The sequence below is a fragment of the Apis laboriosa genome, unplaced genomic scaffold, assembly GCF_014066325.1.
Source record: "Apis laboriosa isolate Shangri-la unplaced genomic scaffold, ASM1406632v1 scaffold23_cov150, whole genome shotgun sequence".
Classification (NCBI taxonomy): domain Eukaryota; kingdom Metazoa; phylum Arthropoda; class Insecta; order Hymenoptera; family Apidae; genus Apis; species Apis laboriosa.
Window position 1 is genome coordinate 3,484,598 of NW_025222452.1, and position 19,445 is coordinate 3,504,042.

At 35.6% G+C, this 19,445-nt stretch overlaps 3 protein-coding genes across 6 annotated transcripts in view; 1 reads left to right on the forward strand and 2 right to left on the reverse strand.

The window, feature by feature from the left end:
- Positions 1-5,645, forward strand: part of LOC122713460 (neuroligin-4, Y-linked) — a 252,666-nt gene extending 247,021 nt beyond the window's left edge. The window contains exons 8-11 of the mRNA XM_043933929.1: positions 946-1,097; positions 1,185-1,297; positions 3,011-3,141; positions 3,251-5,645. Coding sequence (XP_043789864.1) covers positions 946-1,097; positions 1,185-1,297; positions 3,011-3,141; positions 3,251-3,829 — 975 coding nt within the window. The 3' untranslated portion in view covers positions 3,830-5,645. The remainder of the gene's footprint in view (positions 1-945; positions 1,098-1,184; positions 1,298-3,010; positions 3,142-3,250) is intronic.
- A 3,157-nt stretch (positions 5,646-8,802) lies between these two features.
- LOC122713461 (ras-related protein Rab6) lies at positions 8,803-17,354 on the reverse strand. 4 transcript variants are annotated; one of them, XM_043933932.1, is made up of 7 exons: positions 17,155-17,354; positions 16,458-16,516; positions 15,704-15,863; positions 15,425-15,630; positions 15,259-15,325; positions 14,751-14,837; positions 8,803-12,863 (listed from the first exon to the last, which is right to left on the reverse strand). In XM_043933932.1, the coding sequence occupies exons 1-6, from the start codon at positions 17,222-17,224 to the stop codon at positions 14,770-14,772; spliced, it is 630 nt and encodes a 209-aa protein (XP_043789867.1). In that variant the 5' UTR covers positions 17,225-17,354; the 3' UTR covers positions 8,803-12,863; positions 14,751-14,769. The 4 variants fall into 4 exon arrangements, with proteins under 4 accessions (XP_043789867.1, XP_043789868.1, XP_043789865.1 ...); XM_043933933.1 differs by having other exon boundaries at positions 8,803-12,877; XM_043933930.1 differs by lacking the exon at positions 14,751-14,837 and having other exon boundaries at positions 8,803-12,877.
- A 261-nt stretch (positions 17,355-17,615) lies between these two features.
- On the reverse strand, positions 17,616-19,357 carry LOC122713443 (protein FAM8A1). The gene is made up of 5 exons (XM_043933890.1): positions 19,091-19,357; positions 18,842-18,988; positions 18,479-18,599; positions 18,288-18,411; positions 17,616-18,229 (listed from the first exon to the last, which is right to left on the reverse strand). The coding sequence occupies exons 1-5, from the start codon at positions 19,290-19,292 to the stop codon at positions 17,891-17,893; spliced, it is 933 nt and encodes a 310-aa protein (XP_043789825.1). The 5' UTR covers positions 19,293-19,357; the 3' UTR covers positions 17,616-17,890.
- Between the last annotated feature and the right edge of the window lie 88 nt (positions 19,358-19,445).

Genomic DNA, 19,445 nt, shown 5'->3' on the forward strand with positions numbered 1-19,445 from the left:
TTTCATGAGAGAATTTCGTCGAAGCAGATTGAAAGATAAATATTATAAATACCTGATATTAAAACGCCTTAATTAAGCTATATTTCACGTCCTCGCAGGCTACTTTTTCTTTAATGTTCTCATCTCGCCCCGAGCTCACCCTATTTGTCACGCGAGCATGATGCTCCTACTTTATAACGATACTGTTTCCGCGATTCTTTTTAATTGTATTACCACCTCGTGTTCTCTCTCTCTCTCTCTTCGATCAAAATTAATTACTACGATACTACGTCCATTAAATTTATTTTATCCGTAATAAAAATAATGCCAAAGAAATCTTGAGATTGTTCGAAGTGAAACGAGAAAAATTGTATTTTCCAAGGGATCGCGAATTATGGTTGCCGCGAGAAGGAGAGGAAAAATGGAAAATAGGAAACGTTTCTTCTCATCTCGAAAATCTCGAAACGATCGTGCGCGGTTCGAAACCGTTTCCAAAGAGCAGCGATCGAGCTTCTTTCATGGTCAAGTCGTGGAACCAGAATAATCTCGAGAAACCAGGCTAGTCGAGCACATATTCCTTCCTCTCCATTTTTCCATGCTCTCAAATTCTTTCTGTTCAATTTGAAATACGACAATTCCATGTCGTATTAAAATACCATCGATACCTTTGCAATTTGGATTTACTGATCGTTCAAAATTTTCAATCAACTTTTTAATTTCACTCTCAATTTCACTCGTAACATTTTTCGTTGACTTTATATTTATATATATATATATACATATAAAAATGCGACTCGTATCTTGTACATTTATGCGTGAGTTGAGAATCACTGGACGCGAGACAGTGAGCCAAGCATAGTAGAAGAAAGGCATCGGCACGATCCACATCTATATAACTAATAATTTGTTCCTATTCCCTTGATTAAATGTACTCTTTCTTTCTTACTTACTATTTTTGATTTGCAGAAACCAGGCTGCATCCACGGGGAGGATCTTCCATATTTTTTCGGGGCGCCGTTGGTAGGCGGCCTGTCTCATTGGCCGAAGAACTACACGAGGGCGGAGATGGCTTTATCGGAGAGCGTGATACTCTACCTGACGAATTTCGCGCGCACAGGGTGAGTGGTGAAACGAAGTTGAAATTTGCCTGTACGTGGGCGCGTCGAAAAAGAGGAATCAACAATAGGTGTGTGTAACGTCGGCAGGAATCCGAACGAGGGAACGCCGGACGTCGGACCGATGAGACCCGAGAGAACGAAGTTGAAGAACATCGATTGGATCGCTTACGAGACGGTGCACAAAAAGTATCTGAGCATAGGTGAGTTTGCTCGAAATCGAGTTTTCCCTTAAACTTTTCAGTCAGAGGTTCGTCGATAATATTTTAAGAGGGTCGAAGACGTTCGTTCGTTCGTTCGTTCATCTTGATTGAAATAAAGAAAGATTCTTCGTTGTTACGAGTGAAAATTTTTCGATATCAAGAATCGTCTCGATTTTTCCATTCAGGTGATTGTAACGCTCGCGATTATATTTTAAGAGGATCGAAGACGTTCGTTCGTTCGTTCGTTCATCTCCATTGAAACAAAAAAAGATTCTTCGTTGTTGCGAGTGAAAATTTTTCGATATCGATATCAAGAATCGTCTCGATTTTTCCATTCAGGTGATTATAACGGTGCTGAGAGAGTTATTTTATACGAGACAATTGGAAATTTTGACCAGGAAAATTTCGCTACCTTAGAAAAAAATATTCGATTCCCATGCATTCTAATTTCCTCTCGTAATCTCGGCTTGCTAGAGTTTCCAATTAGCCTCAGTTTTCACGATTCCGCGTCAGCTTGAATCTCGGGGCATTAACCGTTCAGAGGCGGAGTAAACGTTTCTCGTTAAGGAGATTCGATCCTCTCCGGAAAACTGCCGAATGGAATGAATGAAAAAAAGAGAAAAAGGGAGGGAAGGAAGGAAGGAGTTTTGGAGCAGGTCGTTTCCTCCATTCGGTGAAATCTCCGCGTTCCGTTTCGAGATGGAAACTATTATTTAATCCGATTAGCCCGTGAAACGTGTATAATGAACGTAGTCTTGCAGAGCTGCCACGCATCTCGTACGTGTAACTAAGAGGATTAGCGAAAATTTATTTGCATAATTCTCGTTCTCATCGCTGGACGAGAATAAGAATTCTTCCCGGAATGGACATAAATCACTTTTTCTTCTTCTTCTTCTTCTTCTTTTCTTCTTTCCTTTTCTTTCAAAACATTTCTTTGAAAATTCCTTGCGAAGTGACTTGTTAACTAGCTCGATCCTCGTCCGTTTCCCCTTCTATATATACTCCCTCGTTTTCGTTTCATAATTCTTTTATAAAGATAAAAAGTAGGCAAATTCGAATATCCGTTGTGTACGCCGCGTAAGAAAAATTCAGAGAAAAGTTATTCTTTGAGAAAAATCGAAAAACCAGAAAGAAAGGATCTTTTCGGTTTTCGTATCTCCTTTCGGGATTAAAGTCCGATTTTAGACAAAAGTCTAGACTCCGTGAGATTGCCTGTGATGTATAACGAGAGAGCGAAAGGAAAATAGAGTCGACGACGTGGTACAGGGAATCGGCGCAGTCTCGGTGGAATGTTCGCCACGGAAGTCGGAGTGGTGGAGCGCAGCGCGGCTCAAACTATGCCACGTCGTGTGGCCGCAAGTAGAAAAGTCGACGCATAGCCGGCCCTCGGAGGCAACTGTCTGACTCCGTATACCGTTCCACACTCGTCGACCGAGTGCTGCAACTTTGAGCCGCACTGGCTAACGAAGCTGTCTTCTCTCTCTCTCTCTCTCTTTCTCTCTCTCTTTCTTCCTCTCTCTGTAAGATTATCACGCGACAATAATTAATTACCCTGCTGTTAATATGAAAAGGTTCCCGTGGAAAGGCTGCCTTTTGAGGTTATCGCGCGAGTACGAGTCGCACTTGCTCCCTCGTTCTCTCTAAAAAAGCGCCACTCTCTTTCTCTCTCTCTCTCTCTCTCTGACCTGACTGAGACTTCATCCGTGTTTCCAGAGCTCAAGTCGAAACTGAAGAACCACTACAGGGCACACAGACTCTCGTTTTGGTTGAACCTGGTCCCCGACCTCCATAAGCCTGGCTCCGACGACGTTCCTAGATCGCATCATCTTCTCGACACTGAACAGGTATCCTCTCTCTCTCTCTCTCTCTCTCTCTCTCTCTCTCTCTCTCTTACATCTTCGTTCCGGGCGAGTATTCGACAGAGTTTCTAATTTGCGAATTTGCGCGTTGAAGGTGCCGCCCAGGTTCATCCAGAGGGTGCCAACGACGACCAGGATGACAACGGCGGAAGTGACCCTGGCCGAAAGAGGTCACAACTTCTCGACAGCGACACCCAGCGAGTTAACGTTCGAGGACTCGACGGTCCAGCCGGAGGACGGTTTCGCCGCTTACTCGACGGCCCTCAGCGTGACGATAGCGATCGGTTGCAGCCTGCTCATTCTCAACGTCCTTATTTTCGCCGGTGTCTATTACCAACGCGACAAGAGCAACCAGCACAATTGTTCCAAGAAACGTCAAGAGAACGGACAGATGCCCAACAATATTTGCGGTGATCTGGACACGAAGACGGCCGAGAGGCATCACATCCAACACATCCCGCCCCCCGAATTCGCCGATCTGCAGAACAACACGTGCCACGTGCCCATGCCACCCCCACCGCCCAAGAACACGAAGCCGGGCAAGCCGGGGCAGAACCTCATCATAAGCCCTAACCAATTGCAGCAGGAGAGCATGGCGATGAGTGGTGGGACGGGGACGTTGAAGAAGGGGCACAATCATCAGCAGCAGGTGATGGACGAGTTGAGGGTTTGACTCCACGAGCACCTCGTGAGTGCGGCTCAACTCTTACGAACGATTCACGATTCGCGTCAAGTTTCGGATCGGTTTCCAACGAGGTGCTCCTTGCATTTTCAGATGCACCGTTTGCTCGTGGATTCGAAGGGGTTGAATGTGATCGTTGGCGTTTGAAGAAAAGCTTGTTATTCGAAGGAGCCTTGTCGTGAAGTTAACGGAGTTTACGGAGAAGGAAGAATAAATACATCGAAAATACATTCGCCGCGAATACTTCTGGGATACTTTGGGATTTCTATGATGATTCTCGCGCGAGGAACAGGGACGAACGGACATGGAAATCGAGTATCTTCTCCAAGATTCTTCTCGAGTCTTCAGGAACGTACGTTCGATGGTGTTCGTTGGCGATCGACCGATCCGAATCCTTTCGATGAAATCGTTCACGACTAAAATCTAAAATCTCGCGAGTGTATAATAGAGAGAGAGAGACACGTGTGAAAGCGTCTGACCCGTTATCCTTTTCTACTTCTATTCCGTGAGACAAAGAGGAGAGGAACACGTACGACCAACTGCCGAAAAATCGCATAGTCTTCGATATTGTAATAACGATACCTTAAGTAGAAATCTTTCGATCCTCGAGGAAACAATCGAGAATCGTTTCCCGCCGATCATCGACCTTTCAAAACGATTATTTCTCGAATCAGCCTCTTTTTGTAACTATTATTTATATATTCCAAAGAATTTCTTCCTTCTTTCCGATCAAGGAATTGAACTTCATCGAATTTATTCTGTTCAACCGATCAACGATATCTAATTACGACCGATGCGATGAAATATGCATTCCGTTTCCAACATTTGCACCCTCGATGGAAAGAATCCGCGTACGAGTCCGGGCCAATGTTGTTGTTTCATAGATCTATTCTTTCGAGGACGAAGTTCTCTCGTCTTCGTATTTCCATCGAATTCCGGATTCCCACTCGGCCCAATGGCTCGTGCGTTCGATTCATTCCTCCGTTAGAAGCGTTAGAACTTCGAGTAAGATCCGCTTGCATCATCGACGGCACTTCCAGCTGTCCACCGGACTTCCATTCTTATTTTGTTAAATTAGTCGAGGTACCTTCTCGGGAGAGAAAGAAGCAGAGCCTCTCGAATCGATCGTCTACGCTCTGTCACTGCCACGGGAAATGAGCTCGTGTGGCGAAATTCAAGGAGCTGGAAGTAGTGTCGATCGGCCTAGATGCTCAATAAAGGAACATACAAGAGTTAAAAAAAAAGAAAAGGGGAGAAGAAAGGAAGGAAGATAAAGGGCCACGATGACACGATGCAACTGAGATCTCGAATTGAACACGGCGCCGTAAAGCCTTTTTTTACCGAACCGAAAATGGAAAAAAATAAAGATTGAAGAAATCTTTCGCGATCACCTCACTCGATTCGTCGTTAAAACTACGCAACAACATACTGCCAAAGAAAAAAAACAATTGAGACGCGAGTCAATACGAAATGCGAATGCTTTGATCGTTTCGAAAAAAGTGTGTACAGTCGCGGTTCGAACAGAAATAAAATGAGGAAATGTGTCGTTTTTAACTCCATTTTCTTTTCTTTTTTTTTTTTTTTTTTTTTTTTTTTAAAAACGTTCTAAGAAGCACTTGGACGTACCGTATGAGAACAGGATGGGTTTAGACTGTAAATAATAATGAATAATTAAACTTTAGTGATTCATCGAGTCGTTTGTGGCGAAAATTTTTTTTGCTGGTGTTTGAAACGACGAAAAAAAAAGGAGAAATCCGATTGTAATTGCACTTGTGTCGAGTAAGGAGATGGTGTGTCAGCGTAGAAGCACTGTGGACGTAATTTTAAATTTGTATATAATTGACATTACAATAAACTGTGTAAACAATTACTATTAGCTACAGAATTTACGAATGTTTTCCTTCAACTCGATTATTTTTTTTTTTTCCTGATAATAAATCGTTCCGATTATATTCTTCTTTCGTGCGAATGAATATGAAAAATATGAATTAATCCGTGCACGTTCAAAAGAATTGACGAATAATCGTGAAATACAAATAATAATGAATCGGTACGTTTTTCGAATAAAAAAAAAAAAAAAAAAAAAGTGAATTCGCAAAAATGAATCGAAAACGTTTCACCACGAACGAATATTTCATCAAATTCCGTTTATAAAATTCGAACGATAAAGGCAAAATACGCGACATATTTGAAATAACTAAAAGACATAGAAGGTTTGGCCGGGAATTTCAATGGGGAGGGGGAGGAGGGTCACTCTGTCACGTAACCAAACAAATAAATGAAAAACTATTTGGACGCTAATTATCAATCTCGAATATCAATATGGATATCCGATCAATTACGCAAACACGAATCGACGAGATTTTTCCCTCCATTTTTAACTATTTCACTGGTGATGACAAATAATCCAGCGCACGCACGGTAGGGAAGGAAGTATCGAATAATCCGAAAAAATATTTCAATCTCGATACGTTTTGATGAAATGAATCGAAAATGAATGGGCTCGTGAACGCAAATCTTTATTGATTCGTTTCGTTTGAAGCTCCACTAGTTGAATTGTGCAAACCAACAATTATGACACGTTTGCAAAAAATCTCGTAAAAGCTCGTTTCGAACCGTGACGAGAGCGTGCCTTTATAACGTACACAATATACAAAAGACTTTTCGCGATACGTTCTTGATTGTTCTCGTTGAATAGAAATTCCATAAATATATTGAATACATTGAATGAGAGAGAACGAATTAATAAATCTGGAAAAAATGGTAAATTTTTCTCTCTTTTTTCTCTCTTTTCGCTATAATCACTATATAATATAAATATCGATAAAATCTCTCGTTTAAATTTTCAGATAATTAAACATCGTTATTATTGCTTTTATTAAATTCGATTCGAACAAAATTCGTTCGAATCTGAATGTTATTCATCTCGATATTCTTGCTTTGCTTTAAATTCCAAATTAACAACTGTTCTTTATCGCTGTTCCTATCTTCGTATCTTGAAACAATAAAACTTCAATCAAAATTCTGTCGATTCTACTTCAATGCAAAAATCGATTTTTCGTCTCAATTGAAATTGAGACTCATTACATCTTTCTTTCGATTCCTCTGCAATCCAAATTTTCACACTTTGATCAAAATTTCTCGCTTATTGATCGAATTAAAACGTATCTTTCCTCTTCTTTTCTTTCTCCAAGGTTTCTTACAACTTCGTTTCGAATCGGATATTTTAGACTTACCTAATTATTCGCTCTTCGCTCACCAACACGTTCACGTTCACGCTCACGGAAAAAGTTCTCCGGCGAAACGAAAAGTTGGTTCTAAGTTGGACCGATTATATTCTCATTCTGATTGAAATTAAATTAAATTTAAGAGAAAGAGAGAGAAAGAGAGAGAAACGAGGAACACAAGTACGAGTGGAAAAACGAAAAGGTGGAAAGAGAGAAAGAGAAAGAGAAATTAAACAATCGATGCCCGCTCCTCGCGTTTTTTACCCAACTTTCCGGTTAGCTGGCCCCGTTGAATCGAAACTTCGGTAACGGCTCGTTCGATTTTATTTCTCGAAGTTCCGATTGCCCGAGAACTCTTTCGAATCTCGAAACTTCGAGAATTGGGATTGAGCTTCGGCACCGGGACTCCATACCCGTTCGATGTTCGATATACAATGCGGATGATAGCGTGGATCCACACGCTTACCACGTCCCGAGGTCGGCCGGATGCGGGCTAGCAAACATCGTATCGGGAAGTATAACACGGCTAAGTACAAGTATCGTGGCAGTATTCGTTTACACTAGCGGTTCAATCGAGTTACGGCACCATTGTAATTGGATTAAACAGTGACTGTCCAGCCTCCGGGAGGATCCATCACGATCCATTGTGTGACGAATTACAGTCGAACGCGCTGTAGATACGGAACGTCTGTTTTCGAGGAGCCTCCTAATAGGACTGGGAAGATAACACGGCTATAACGCCACGATGGAATCGTCCGATTGCCGTGCTGTTACCTGTGTGATTAAATCACGCTGTTACTCAGGTCGAATTGTATACACACACACACACATATATATATATATATATATCTCGGGAAGAATATCGTCACGATGAACCGTTAGAAATTCGTGCGGCTTGGTACGAATTTACAAACATTTAAACCCGATACGATAACGAAAGAATGTGAAGGAATGGAAGATAATTAGACGTTATGCGTTCGGTAGAAACAAAGTGAAACGTGTGCGGTTTCGGAAGGGATGATACACGAGATGTTTAATTGTTATTATCGTTATATTATCGAGAAAAATAAGAATCGATAATGAAGGCATATCTTTTTTTCTTTTTTTTTTTTTTTCATAACTAATTGAACAGAAAGTGTGTAACGAATTCTTAAGCGAAGCGTGCCACAGTGTTTTAACATGACATCTTCGATATCGAGCCGAATTACGAAACAAACGCATCCTTCTTTTATCACATTTTTCTCTCCGTTCTCGGTTCGTTGTGCGTAGCCACGAACAAACGCGTGGATCATAAAAATGACGAGGCGCGTCCCATATAATAATTAATAAATGCGATACAATCGGTGTGTTTGTACGTGTGTATGTGTATGGCGATCGCTACATCTACGTAGCCTCCAAAGCTAAATGAGAAATATTACGATCCACTACGAGTTAGTTAATACTTCGTTATTGCGCTACGTCAAACGGGGAAACAATAAATGATCCGAATTTTTATTTCACGGTATTACTCCATTTCCTTCGCCACTTCGAACGAGTCCAATCTCGATAATAGTTATATTATATAAGCAGTGAGTGGTGTGTGTCAATACGGATCGTGTAATTAGTCGTATTAAATGCACTTTAAAATTCCGGTCTAGTCGGGACGTTCATCACGTGTGAATAATAATAACAGGTACAAAACGCGAGGGAGCGGTTCTCGATCGTCGATCAATTCCCTTATCGTCGATCTCGAATGAATCAAGGATCTCTAATAGTATTTATTTTCAATTATATTTTTGCAAGATCTCGTTTTATCACGTTAAACAAAAGCGTACATTAGTTTCTATTTTATATTAAATATATTCGGAGAAACTTAAAGCCTTGAGACGTTTAACCCTTCGAGCCTCGGTTTTTATCATTCGTTTCGAGTCCAAGCGGAATCGAGAAAGTACAACGAAATATGATGAAGAATAAAAATATCAAATTATCATTATCGGAAATACAAAATCGAATTGAATGTACGAGAAAATGGCAATTTTCGTTTCGTTTCGTTTTTTTTTTTTTTTTTTTTTTTGTTTGTTTCACGTCGAAGATTGGAAAGAAATCGATTTGCACGTGTATCCATTACATCGAGAGAAGAAATTCGTTGAAAATAATCCCGACAACATCGAAGACTGGAAGGGTTAACTTTACAATTAATATCGCACCCTACTGCTACGTTAAGTTTGACAATTTAATTGCAAAAAGACGATACAGCGAATACTTCTATTTAACTAAGAAACATCGGCTACAATAACATTACCACAGAACGCGGCTGCCTTGCAAATTACATTCACAAGAATCCTCCGAGACGCTACAAATCATTTTTCGCTACTAGATTATCAAATCTCCAATCGACCCTTTCGCAACGAGGAGCAATCACCTTAGAAACCGAGTATTTCCTATCTTTCTCTATACTTCGTTAAGAAGTCAATAAAATCGAATTTGAACATTTTCCTCATCTACATTACATCTTCATCTTCTTCGTGAAAAACGTCACGTCTTAAGAACCTCGAATGAAACGTTTAACCAAAGAATTTATATATCTCCTATATACGAGAACACGTATATTTCGCGTATTAAATCCACATTGTCAATCACAGATAATCCCAAATCGACGACGCTAAATTTTTGGTTGGAGCGAAGAAATACTCTTGCGTGGCGAAAGGGTGGAACCGCAACCGAAAGGATACCAATCTCACCTGTGCCCCGAAAAGAACAAGCACCGCGGATCACTGAACGATCATCGGCCGCGTCGACTTTCTTTCCCGATGATCGTCGTTCCGACTAGATCGGCGTATCTCTAGATTCGTCCGCTTCGCCGTCGTGGAGTAGACACGCGCTGCAGCCACGTGAGAGGGCTTCCTTTCAAATTACACCGCGCCTCCGACGAGCGATGACGCTCCTCCTCCGCCCCTCCCCTCCCCTTTTCGATCTCTTTTTAGGCGCGAGCATCGCGAGCTAGGCGATAAAGATTAAAACGAATACAGCGTAATTTATCCTCCCTTCCAATACACGTTACACGTTCTAAGAATCTAATCTACGAATCGAGCTACGACCGCGTTTCCGGTCGAGGAGCCTGCAGCCGAGTGTCTTCTCCGCGGAACGCGAGTCCGAACGAAAGAAAAATATACGCTTCGCGTGCACTCGAGATGTCCAATGGTACGAATCCGTCCAGCATTATCTTTTTTTTCTTTTCTTTCTTTCTTTTTTTTTTTTTTTATCACCGATTTCTCACCGAGATCGAGATTTCCCATCAAGCGAGATAGACAGAGCATTTGTTCTCACGAACGTAAGGAAAGTAATAAGAACGCAACGAGGTGTGTCTTTGGTCTCTCTAATACAATGGTTTCTTCTTGGATTCGTATCAGAATACTTCCCGATTTTCGCACGATGCGATTACACGACACGGTGCGAATCAACGCTACACGTTAATTACACGTAAGGGGCTGCGCTAGAGAGACAGTTTTTTTTTTTTTTTTTCTTTTTTTTTTACGTTCAGAAGAAACGGAGTGCTAGAGTGCACGTAGAGGCTCGCGTTAAGCACGGCGGATTAATGAATTACAACATATCGCTCAACATATCTCTTCCATCGTCTCGTTCTCTCTTTTCAAACGTATCCTCGAGATAGAAGCCTTATCACATCAATGTATAACGACGACGCCAGGGAAAGCTGCGCTCGCCCCGTGATTTTATTTATTTGCCTCGTGGCAAGCGGAGCTTTCTCATCCTTCCGCTTTCCCCGGATGCGGATGAGTCTATCTATCTTTTTCTTTTTCTTCCTTTCGTCTCTTTTCTAAATTCTAATTAGCGGATGTGTAAAATTGGCCCACTCCCCTCATGGCACGCTCGTTATTATCGCTGACGGGACACGAATTCATCCCCACGAATTTTCAGAAGAACTAAACCTCCCTTATCAGAGGAGTTGCCGCTACATTTTTCTCGTCAAAGCGCTCCACTCTATGTCTGGCACGATACGCTATTTCCAACTTTCTCCGGTATATATTTCGTCTTATTCTGATTCTGATTAAACGGCGGCGAGTTTAGAAGCAGATTCAGTCTCCTCGATGAAACACGAGCAATATGTTTCGTTGCTCGACGCTCGTTACATGTCGCGACGAACGAGACAGGTTCATGAATTGATCCGAACATTTTTTTTCTTATATTCCGATTCCTCCGTATTCGTGAATATATGTTTTTTTTTTTTTTTTTTTTTTTTTGCGTGTATGTTTCGTTAGAAAGAAGACGCAACTTCCATTTATCTTTTCTAATTGTATAATATCCTTCTTTCCTTCCTTTATTTAGAATTAAACGATATATTTGCTAAAACAATCAACAAGTTTCGTATTGGGGCGTGATTGCTCGTTGGAAAGATTGCATGTTGGCGAGTAATCATATCAATCGTGTCAATGATTTTGTAAAAGACAATTTTGTAAATATTAAGCGTTTACTACGTTTAAACAACCACGACGATGATTCCATGGTTGAATAGGAAATAATCGTATAAAATGGCGAGTGAACGATTGAGCACTTTTCATCCTTTTTCCCCTAAATTATTCTCATCATATTAGTGCGTCTTCTTCCTCAATTTATGAACGGATCGCGTATCGAGTCGCTTGTTTATTTATCAAGAGATATTGAAAAACGTCTATAAAGATTGTTATTACGATTACAATATTATAAACCTTGAACAATACGCCATCGAACAGACTCGCCAATAACATATTCTACGTGTAAGTAATAATTTTTTTCGTAACAGATATATCCCCAGGAATAGACCGCTCGATCGTTCGATTTCCTCGACTAACTGATGGGCTATTAAAACGTTTTTACTTTCAGTCGTTTTCGTTAAGGTCTAGAATATCTTTTGTGTCTAGAACACTCTTGTCTAAGCTTGTCGGTATCTTGTGCGTGTTGAATAAAGATTTTCACCTCGAAAAACAGCGATCACAGGAAACGATGATAGGATAAGCAAAGAAACGACGCTATTCGTAAAAAATTGGTACTTCAACTTCCGTTCGAAAGTCGCGAAAAGTTGAGATTCGAAGAAATATCATGGCAAAAGTAAAAAAAAAAAAAGAGAGAAAAAAAAAAAAGTCGATGTATACACTTCGACTTCTTCAACTTCTTTCTCAACATTAAGATTCGTGATATGTACAATTTCACAAAAAAGCTTTTGCGTATTGCTTAACGACACGTTCAAAGATATTTTAACGAGCGTGGAACAGCTACCCTATCATCGTGACGTAGCCATTACATCGATGTAATTCGGTCGATAGTGTATTTCTTGTTTTTTTCCACTTTTTTTTTCTTTTTTTTTTTTTTTTTTTTTTGAACGACGTCAATTCCCGATTCATACTGTAAAATGTAAATGTAAAGATCGCTAGATTCTGGTCGAATAAATGACGGATTACAACAACGTAACAACGCGCACTATAACCGCACAAAGCTGTTTTTAACATGAATCATAGCAAAACGATCGGTTAATCACGCTACGGTTAAACGACTTAAATGAGATTGATTGGGGCAGAAGTAGTCGATAGTAAGAACGGTGTCAATGAAACGTTTTTTGTGCCTTCGTCGCGCGTTAACTTATGGGCCACGATGTAGACATCAGAAGAAGCCAGCATCTTGTTAATAGTACGTGATGATTTTTTGGTTCATATCAGAATGTCTCAAGGAGTTAGCATTATTTAGCTGCACACTGATAAACCACCTCCCTAGCAAATGCAGCCACTCTCCCCCTCGGACTCGGAGCCGTTCTGCATCGGTGATTGATTCTGCAAATCGACAGCTGCTTTCGTGTGTTAAGGTGTTATCACAGTAACCATTCAATTGCCGCTAACATTCAACTATTAGTTTCATTTAAAAAAAGAACCAGCATGTCGATGTTAATTATATAATAATAATCTTACAAATAGATACGTGTAAATTTTAAGAAAATGTTACGTATATCTTAAAAAAATGATATTGATGGATTCGAATGATTGATTGTTTTTAGGCAGCATAGTGAATCATTATATAATATCGGGTAATTTTTACAAAAAATTTTTGAAATGTATATATGATCTATGACTCTTAATATTAATTGAGAATTTAGTCCCATTTAAAGTTTGAGTCACTTGGTTATGTATTTTTCTTTTTGAAAGCGAGAATAAGTTATAATTCTCAAAAAGCATATAAAATTTAAGTATTTTAAAAACGGGACGGAGCATTCCCTAATATTAATAACAGTGAAATTTTACAGCTACAAAGCACCTTGATTAAAAATTATACGAGTGCCATCCTTATTATATTTTTACGATATGATATAAAATATAAATTGTATATAAATTCTAATTGAGAAATTCTATTAAACTAAAAATATGTTTACAATGGTTAAAAAACAAGGAAAAATGTATAAAAAGGAAAAATGTATGATAAGAAAAAATTATGGTTCATAAAAAGAAAAACTAATAAAAAAAAAAAAATAATGCTATTGAATGTTTTTTATATAAATTAAAATATTACAATATAAGTATTAACAAAAATGTCATAATATTAGGTATAATAGCATTCTGTCTATCCATATCCCAAATTTTAAGTTAAATTTTAAGTTCATATATACAAATCCAATTTTGTCAATAGTTTCGAAAATTTGCTCTATTTAAATTTTTTTTCTTTTTTTTTTTTTTTTTTCTTTTTCTTTTTGTATATATATGTATATATAAATGAATTATTCAATTTATAAATAATACTTCAATAAGAAATGCAACTTACTAATTTATGCAATGATCGTTCCAAGTTAAAGAAAACTATTATACATGAGCAATGTATTCGTAAAATATTATTAAAAAATTTTTAAAAGATAAAATGTTAATTACTAATTTTGCATCGCTGAAATCTTTTCCCGTTCATTTACAGTACGCTCGCAGGTACATATTGTACGAGTTCTTTTATGCTAAATCGATCCATGCCACCACAAATGCATTCATAAGTGTATAAGAGACTTATTGCTCGCGTTTGCAATCAGATCATTCTGATAACGAATTGTTGACTATTATTTTGACTGCATTTACGCAATACGTAACTCCATTTATCTATACACTATTAGTTTATCGCATATTGCAACTTATATATACATGACGATAAATATATATATATATATATATATATATAAGTGCACCATATATCATGCAATTGCAGCACTGATCATGCATACGACTAGTATTTCATTCAAATTTTTTTTTCTTTTTTATCAAAATGCAAAACATAAAAAAATTTTATTACTTAAAATTATAATTATTTGTTGCAAATAAAATGATTTTTAGAAAAATTGTTTCTCGTTTAAGAAAATGATCGAAGCACTATCTATAATAATGATTATTATTATTATCAACACGTTAAAAAAAGCAAGCGTCTCTGATGAAATACAAAAGTTTAAATTAATTAAATTAATTGATTTATGATTTGATGATTTACTAGTATAAACACGTTATTGTGTAAAAGCAGTCTGCTTAAGCTATCGTGAGATATTTATTTTTTCACGAAAAACTCGTTATAGCTCTTCGATACAGTGCTGTTCCTTTCCACATTATAAATTGTAAAAAGGACACGGACTGATCATCACTGTCCTAGCATTGAAAGAGATTAATTTATAAATTAACTTAGATCAGTGTCTTGTCTACCATTAGGCTGATCGGTGGTTTAACATGCACAACTGCTCTCCGATGATTTCAGTTCAATTGGTGTGTCCTTCAGAACTACTTCTTGCACTACAGGTTTAGCAACACATTAAGGAAAACACAAAAAGATAACAGAAAAAAAAAATGAAATAGTTAACAATGTTAAAAAATGATATCAAAAATAATGATTCAAAATGATTCTTAGAAAATTAATATTTATGAAAAATTTTGAAATTCTATGAAACATTTAACTTTTGAGAATTCAATAAAATATTTTAAAATTAAATAACCAAAAAAATTTTTATATAAGATTATAGTAATAGATTAAAGTTGAGCATCTTTTAAAATAAATAATATTCAAATTATGAAAAAAATTTTAAAAAAATAAAAAAAATTGAGGATGAAGGACATGTTTTTTAGTGCTATATTTGAAGAAAGAAAAATCCCTGAAATATAATTATGTATATGTACCATGCAAATGTGCATATTATGTATCTTACACAAAGGATACTGTCTTCAGGTGGTTTATTTTCAGTGGAATCCATGCCTGGTAAAGCTGCTGCTACTCTTCTAAAGAGCTGATCAATAAATAAAATATGATTAAAGCATTATGATTTTATTTAATAATAAAAAAAAATTTTTTAAAATAAAAATCTATAATAGAATAAAAAACTTACTTGTTTTACATTATATCCAGCTTTAGCACTAGTTTCAATAAACATTACATTTAATTCTTTAGCTTTTCTTTCACCTTCTTCCATTGATACTTGTCTTTTATCACCCAAATCTGTTTTATTACCCACTAACATAATAATTACATCACTTCCTCTTTCAGTCCGTACATCATCAATCCATTTTGATGTTTGATGAAATGAATTTGCATCTGTGTAAATAATTCACTTGAGCTGATGCAATATCATAGTTAACACTTTGTTTTCATTGCTAATTAAACTTACTAGTAATATCATATACCACAACTGCAACAGTAGAATCTCTGATATAACTAGGTATCAAAGATCTAAACCGTTCTTGACCTGCAGTATCCCATAATTGTAATCTTACAGTTCTATCCTCCAGATACATAGTTTTGCTTAAAAAATCTATACCTATTGTAGCCTGTAATAAATAATATATTGTCTTTCTAATACTTTCTATAGAACATATTTTTATTTTATTATTCTTCTAACATCATATTTAAAAAGAAACAATACAATTTCATAATTTTTTAATAAATTTACAAAATAAAATTTGATGATAATCTTATGATGTACCTATATTATGTTCTTTTAACTTTGTTAAGAAAAAGTCAATATCTTGAACTCCCTACTATCTGTCCTACTAGCATTTATCCTTGCCAATTAATATTAAATACTTTATAGAATAAATATATATTTGTCATCAAAATGATGATTAAAATGAATGAAATGAATAAAATGAAAGCAAAGATTGTGACACCATTATAAGGTCATTGAAAAGTATGTCAATGAAATATAGATGATTTCAAAATAAAGTATATATTATATGATGAAAAAAAAAGCTGAGAATTTATTATATTTAATATTTATATTATATTTTAATCTATATTATTAGATAAATTAATTTAATCTTTGTGACATAATATTATATTTTCTTTTATATATTCATTCAAAGTTATGTGTAAATGTACATATACATAAATATATGTATATCACAAAACCATTAATTTCATACCTGATACGTGTTGTCAAAGCTGTCATACATAAACCGTGTGATAAGAGAAGTTTTTCCAACTGCAACATCAAATCACACGATTAATGCAAAAAATTTACTACCTATTGTTTACAAAAAAACAAAATACTAAACAAAGAATATTTTTTCAGAATGTAAAGATATAATAATGAATTATTAATATAATTTAAAATCATATTATAGATATTCATAGAAATATAAATTTATAATAAAATTATTATTTTTTCTTACATAAAATCAGAATTATTTGTATATTTTCATTATGATTAGATTTTATGATCGCGATATACCAATATATTTTGTAGTTGTTTAAAATGAAACAAGTATACTACATAACGATACGATTAAATGCATAAATCATGAATTTTTATGGTTAGTAGATATTTCTATAAAAATGATAGGATTTTACAACAAATCGTACATAAAATTATTAATATTATTAGGACAGAATATAATATTAGGATGGTGATAATAAGAATGACGCCAAATTCGATCGCAACGATAAAGTTGAACAGTGACTAGAAATATTGATCTATAACCTAGAACGGTCATTGAAACCAATGTATATGATAGAAATTTTCATATTTGATATGCGAGAAATCAGTGACAAGACAAAACCGACACGAACATCGCCAATATTGATCCAAAATCAACGGAAGTATAAGTGGAAAATACTTACCGCTCTGTTCACCGAGAAAGACAAGCTTAAATTTACGCAACGGGTTTCCAAAATCACCCGAAGACGACATTTTTTATATTATAGAACTATTACGCAATGAGTTAAAAGTGCTAAACACACAAGAATAACTTAATTGATGCAACGAGTCATTAATTGTCACGAGAAATCATTTAACTTGACAGATCGAAAAGCCACTCCTTCCTTCACTTGCAAGGCAGCCACGTTTAACTGGGAAGTGACGTCATTGGTTAGTTACTAGTTTTGTCAGGTTCTAATTATATTCCTGTAGATGGCGTTGAAAAATTTAAAATATATGAAATGGAATATATATCTTTTATTATAAAAAATATCGATAAGTTGCTAACATAATTAAGAAAAAAATGTGATTATCAAAAAATGAATAAATTATTTAAATTATATTGCTTAAAAAATAATTATGTTAGATTCAAACTGCATAAAAATAAATTATAAAATGTTTTATTAATAATAACTGTATTAGATAAAATTTGTACAATCTCAATATAATGGATTCCAAGATAATTAAATATTGTTCTCGAACAGCCTGTAGATTTGTTTCAGAAATATATCCAGAAATTATAGGATCTTTCATAATACATCTAGAAAAATATTTCATAATATTGCAATAGTCAATAATTTTAAATGTTATGTACATATTATATACGCTCGTACACACATTCAATATATACAATATAGATATAAATGATATTTTGATATTTTATTGTTGATGAAGTCTATTATTATTTAAGTTTCTGTAAGGATCTTCAACCACAATAGAATTACAAAGTAAATCATAAACAGTTCTATTAAATCTGAAGAAAAATAAGGCAAAACATATAGGAAATAAAAATGCTAAAATCATATTTTTCACAATTGATCTTCCAATTGCTAATGGTAAACCTAAATCTGTTCCTGGAGAAACAAGTACAACATCAGGATCATCAGGTCTATCAACAGGTGTAACGCTACGACATTGAACAACTCTTAATCCCATCATGGATTTTCCAGGTGTTGCACCACCAATACGACCATTTACACCATGTTGAAGCCAAAATGCCTGAAAAAAATATTGTTATTGAAATATCATTTAATATTTCTATTAATAACATACTCACTTCAAAAATGCACACTATAACACGATGAATTATTTCTAATACTAATATACCATATGTCATTTCTAAAGCCATTTTATAATCAATTCTCAAATTTGCCCGTACCAAGTCTAGATCATCTATATCTCTAGAATAAAATATAATGATAAGTCAAAAAAAAATAAAATTATAGAGGGTAAAATTATTTTACATACATGAAATCAAAAACATCAATAGCAAAGAAAGTAATGGAAAACTTCAAAAGAAACAACATTGTTGAATCTATAAACTCTGCTGCAAATCTCTTCCATATTGGAGGTATACGATATTCAAAGCCTGAAAAGATTGTTTTCTTAAACTTGAATAAATAAGATAATCATAATATTAAATGATACAGATGAAAATGTATGTTTCAAAAATACTGCATCATAAAATCACTACAAAGATAAATAAATCAATTAAACATTATAAAAATAATTAAATAAAATGCAGTACTTTTGTAATAAAAGCACATATAGTACTAGCTGAACCTCTGTTGGAATGTGATGGACACAGGAGATATCGTTATGACCTTCTACCTTCAGCTCCAGGAGGTTGGAATGGAGGTCCTACATGATCTTGAGGCCTTCTTTGTCGGAATGGATCGTTCTCTTGACCATTTGTGCCAACAATTAACCTATGTGTATTTGCTACATTTGATACTTGTGACGAGAATGATGGTACACCTATAATTATTCTATTTTATAGAATAATTTCGTTACATTGATAATATAATAATTTATAAATTAGATTTTAATTAAATAAGAACAATATAATTATAATCTTACCAGATGATGGATTTATTATTTGTCCAGACATTAAATAATATGGAAACATTGCAGCCATACTCTGCCAAGCATAAGCTTCATGTAACCATTTTTCTAATTTTTTAAAATATTCTAAACGTTCTTCTGCAGCTATCATTTGTAGTTGATCTTTATTTTCTTTGCATTTATCGTCTTTTGTATCTTCATTTTTATCATCTGCCATATTTTTATATTTTGTAAGAATTGATCGGATATATGTATTTACAATATATATATGTATATATATATATATATATATTGTAAATTTTATCGAAACAATAATTCCGTTTTAAAATTATACAGTGTTCAAGTCGATTTGTTTAAAACAATAAAGAGT

Coding starts and splice junctions, on each gene's coding strand:
- LOC122713461 (XM_043933930.1), bottom strand. CDS start 17,224: ATGTCGTCTTCGGGTGATTTTGGAAACCCGTTGCGTAAATTTAAGCTT. Junction 16,517..17,154: donor CTTTCTCGGTGAACAGAGCG/GTAAGTATTTTC, acceptor TTGATGTTGCAG/TTGGAAAAACTTCTCTTATC. Junction 15,864..16,457: donor GCTTTGACAACACGTATCAG/GTATGAAATTAA, acceptor TATTTATTACAG/GCTACAATAGGTATAGATTT.
- LOC122713443 (XM_043933890.1), bottom strand. CDS start 19,292: ATGGCAGATGATAAAAATGAAGATACAAAAGACGATAAATGCAAAGAA. Junction 18,989..19,090: donor AATAATAAATCCATCATCTG/GTAAGATTATAA, acceptor GAATAATTATAG/GTGTACCATCATTCTCGTCA. Junction 18,230..18,287: donor TTATAGTGTGCATTTTTGAA/GTGAGTATGTTA, acceptor TATTTTTTTCAG/GCATTTTGGCTTCAACATGG.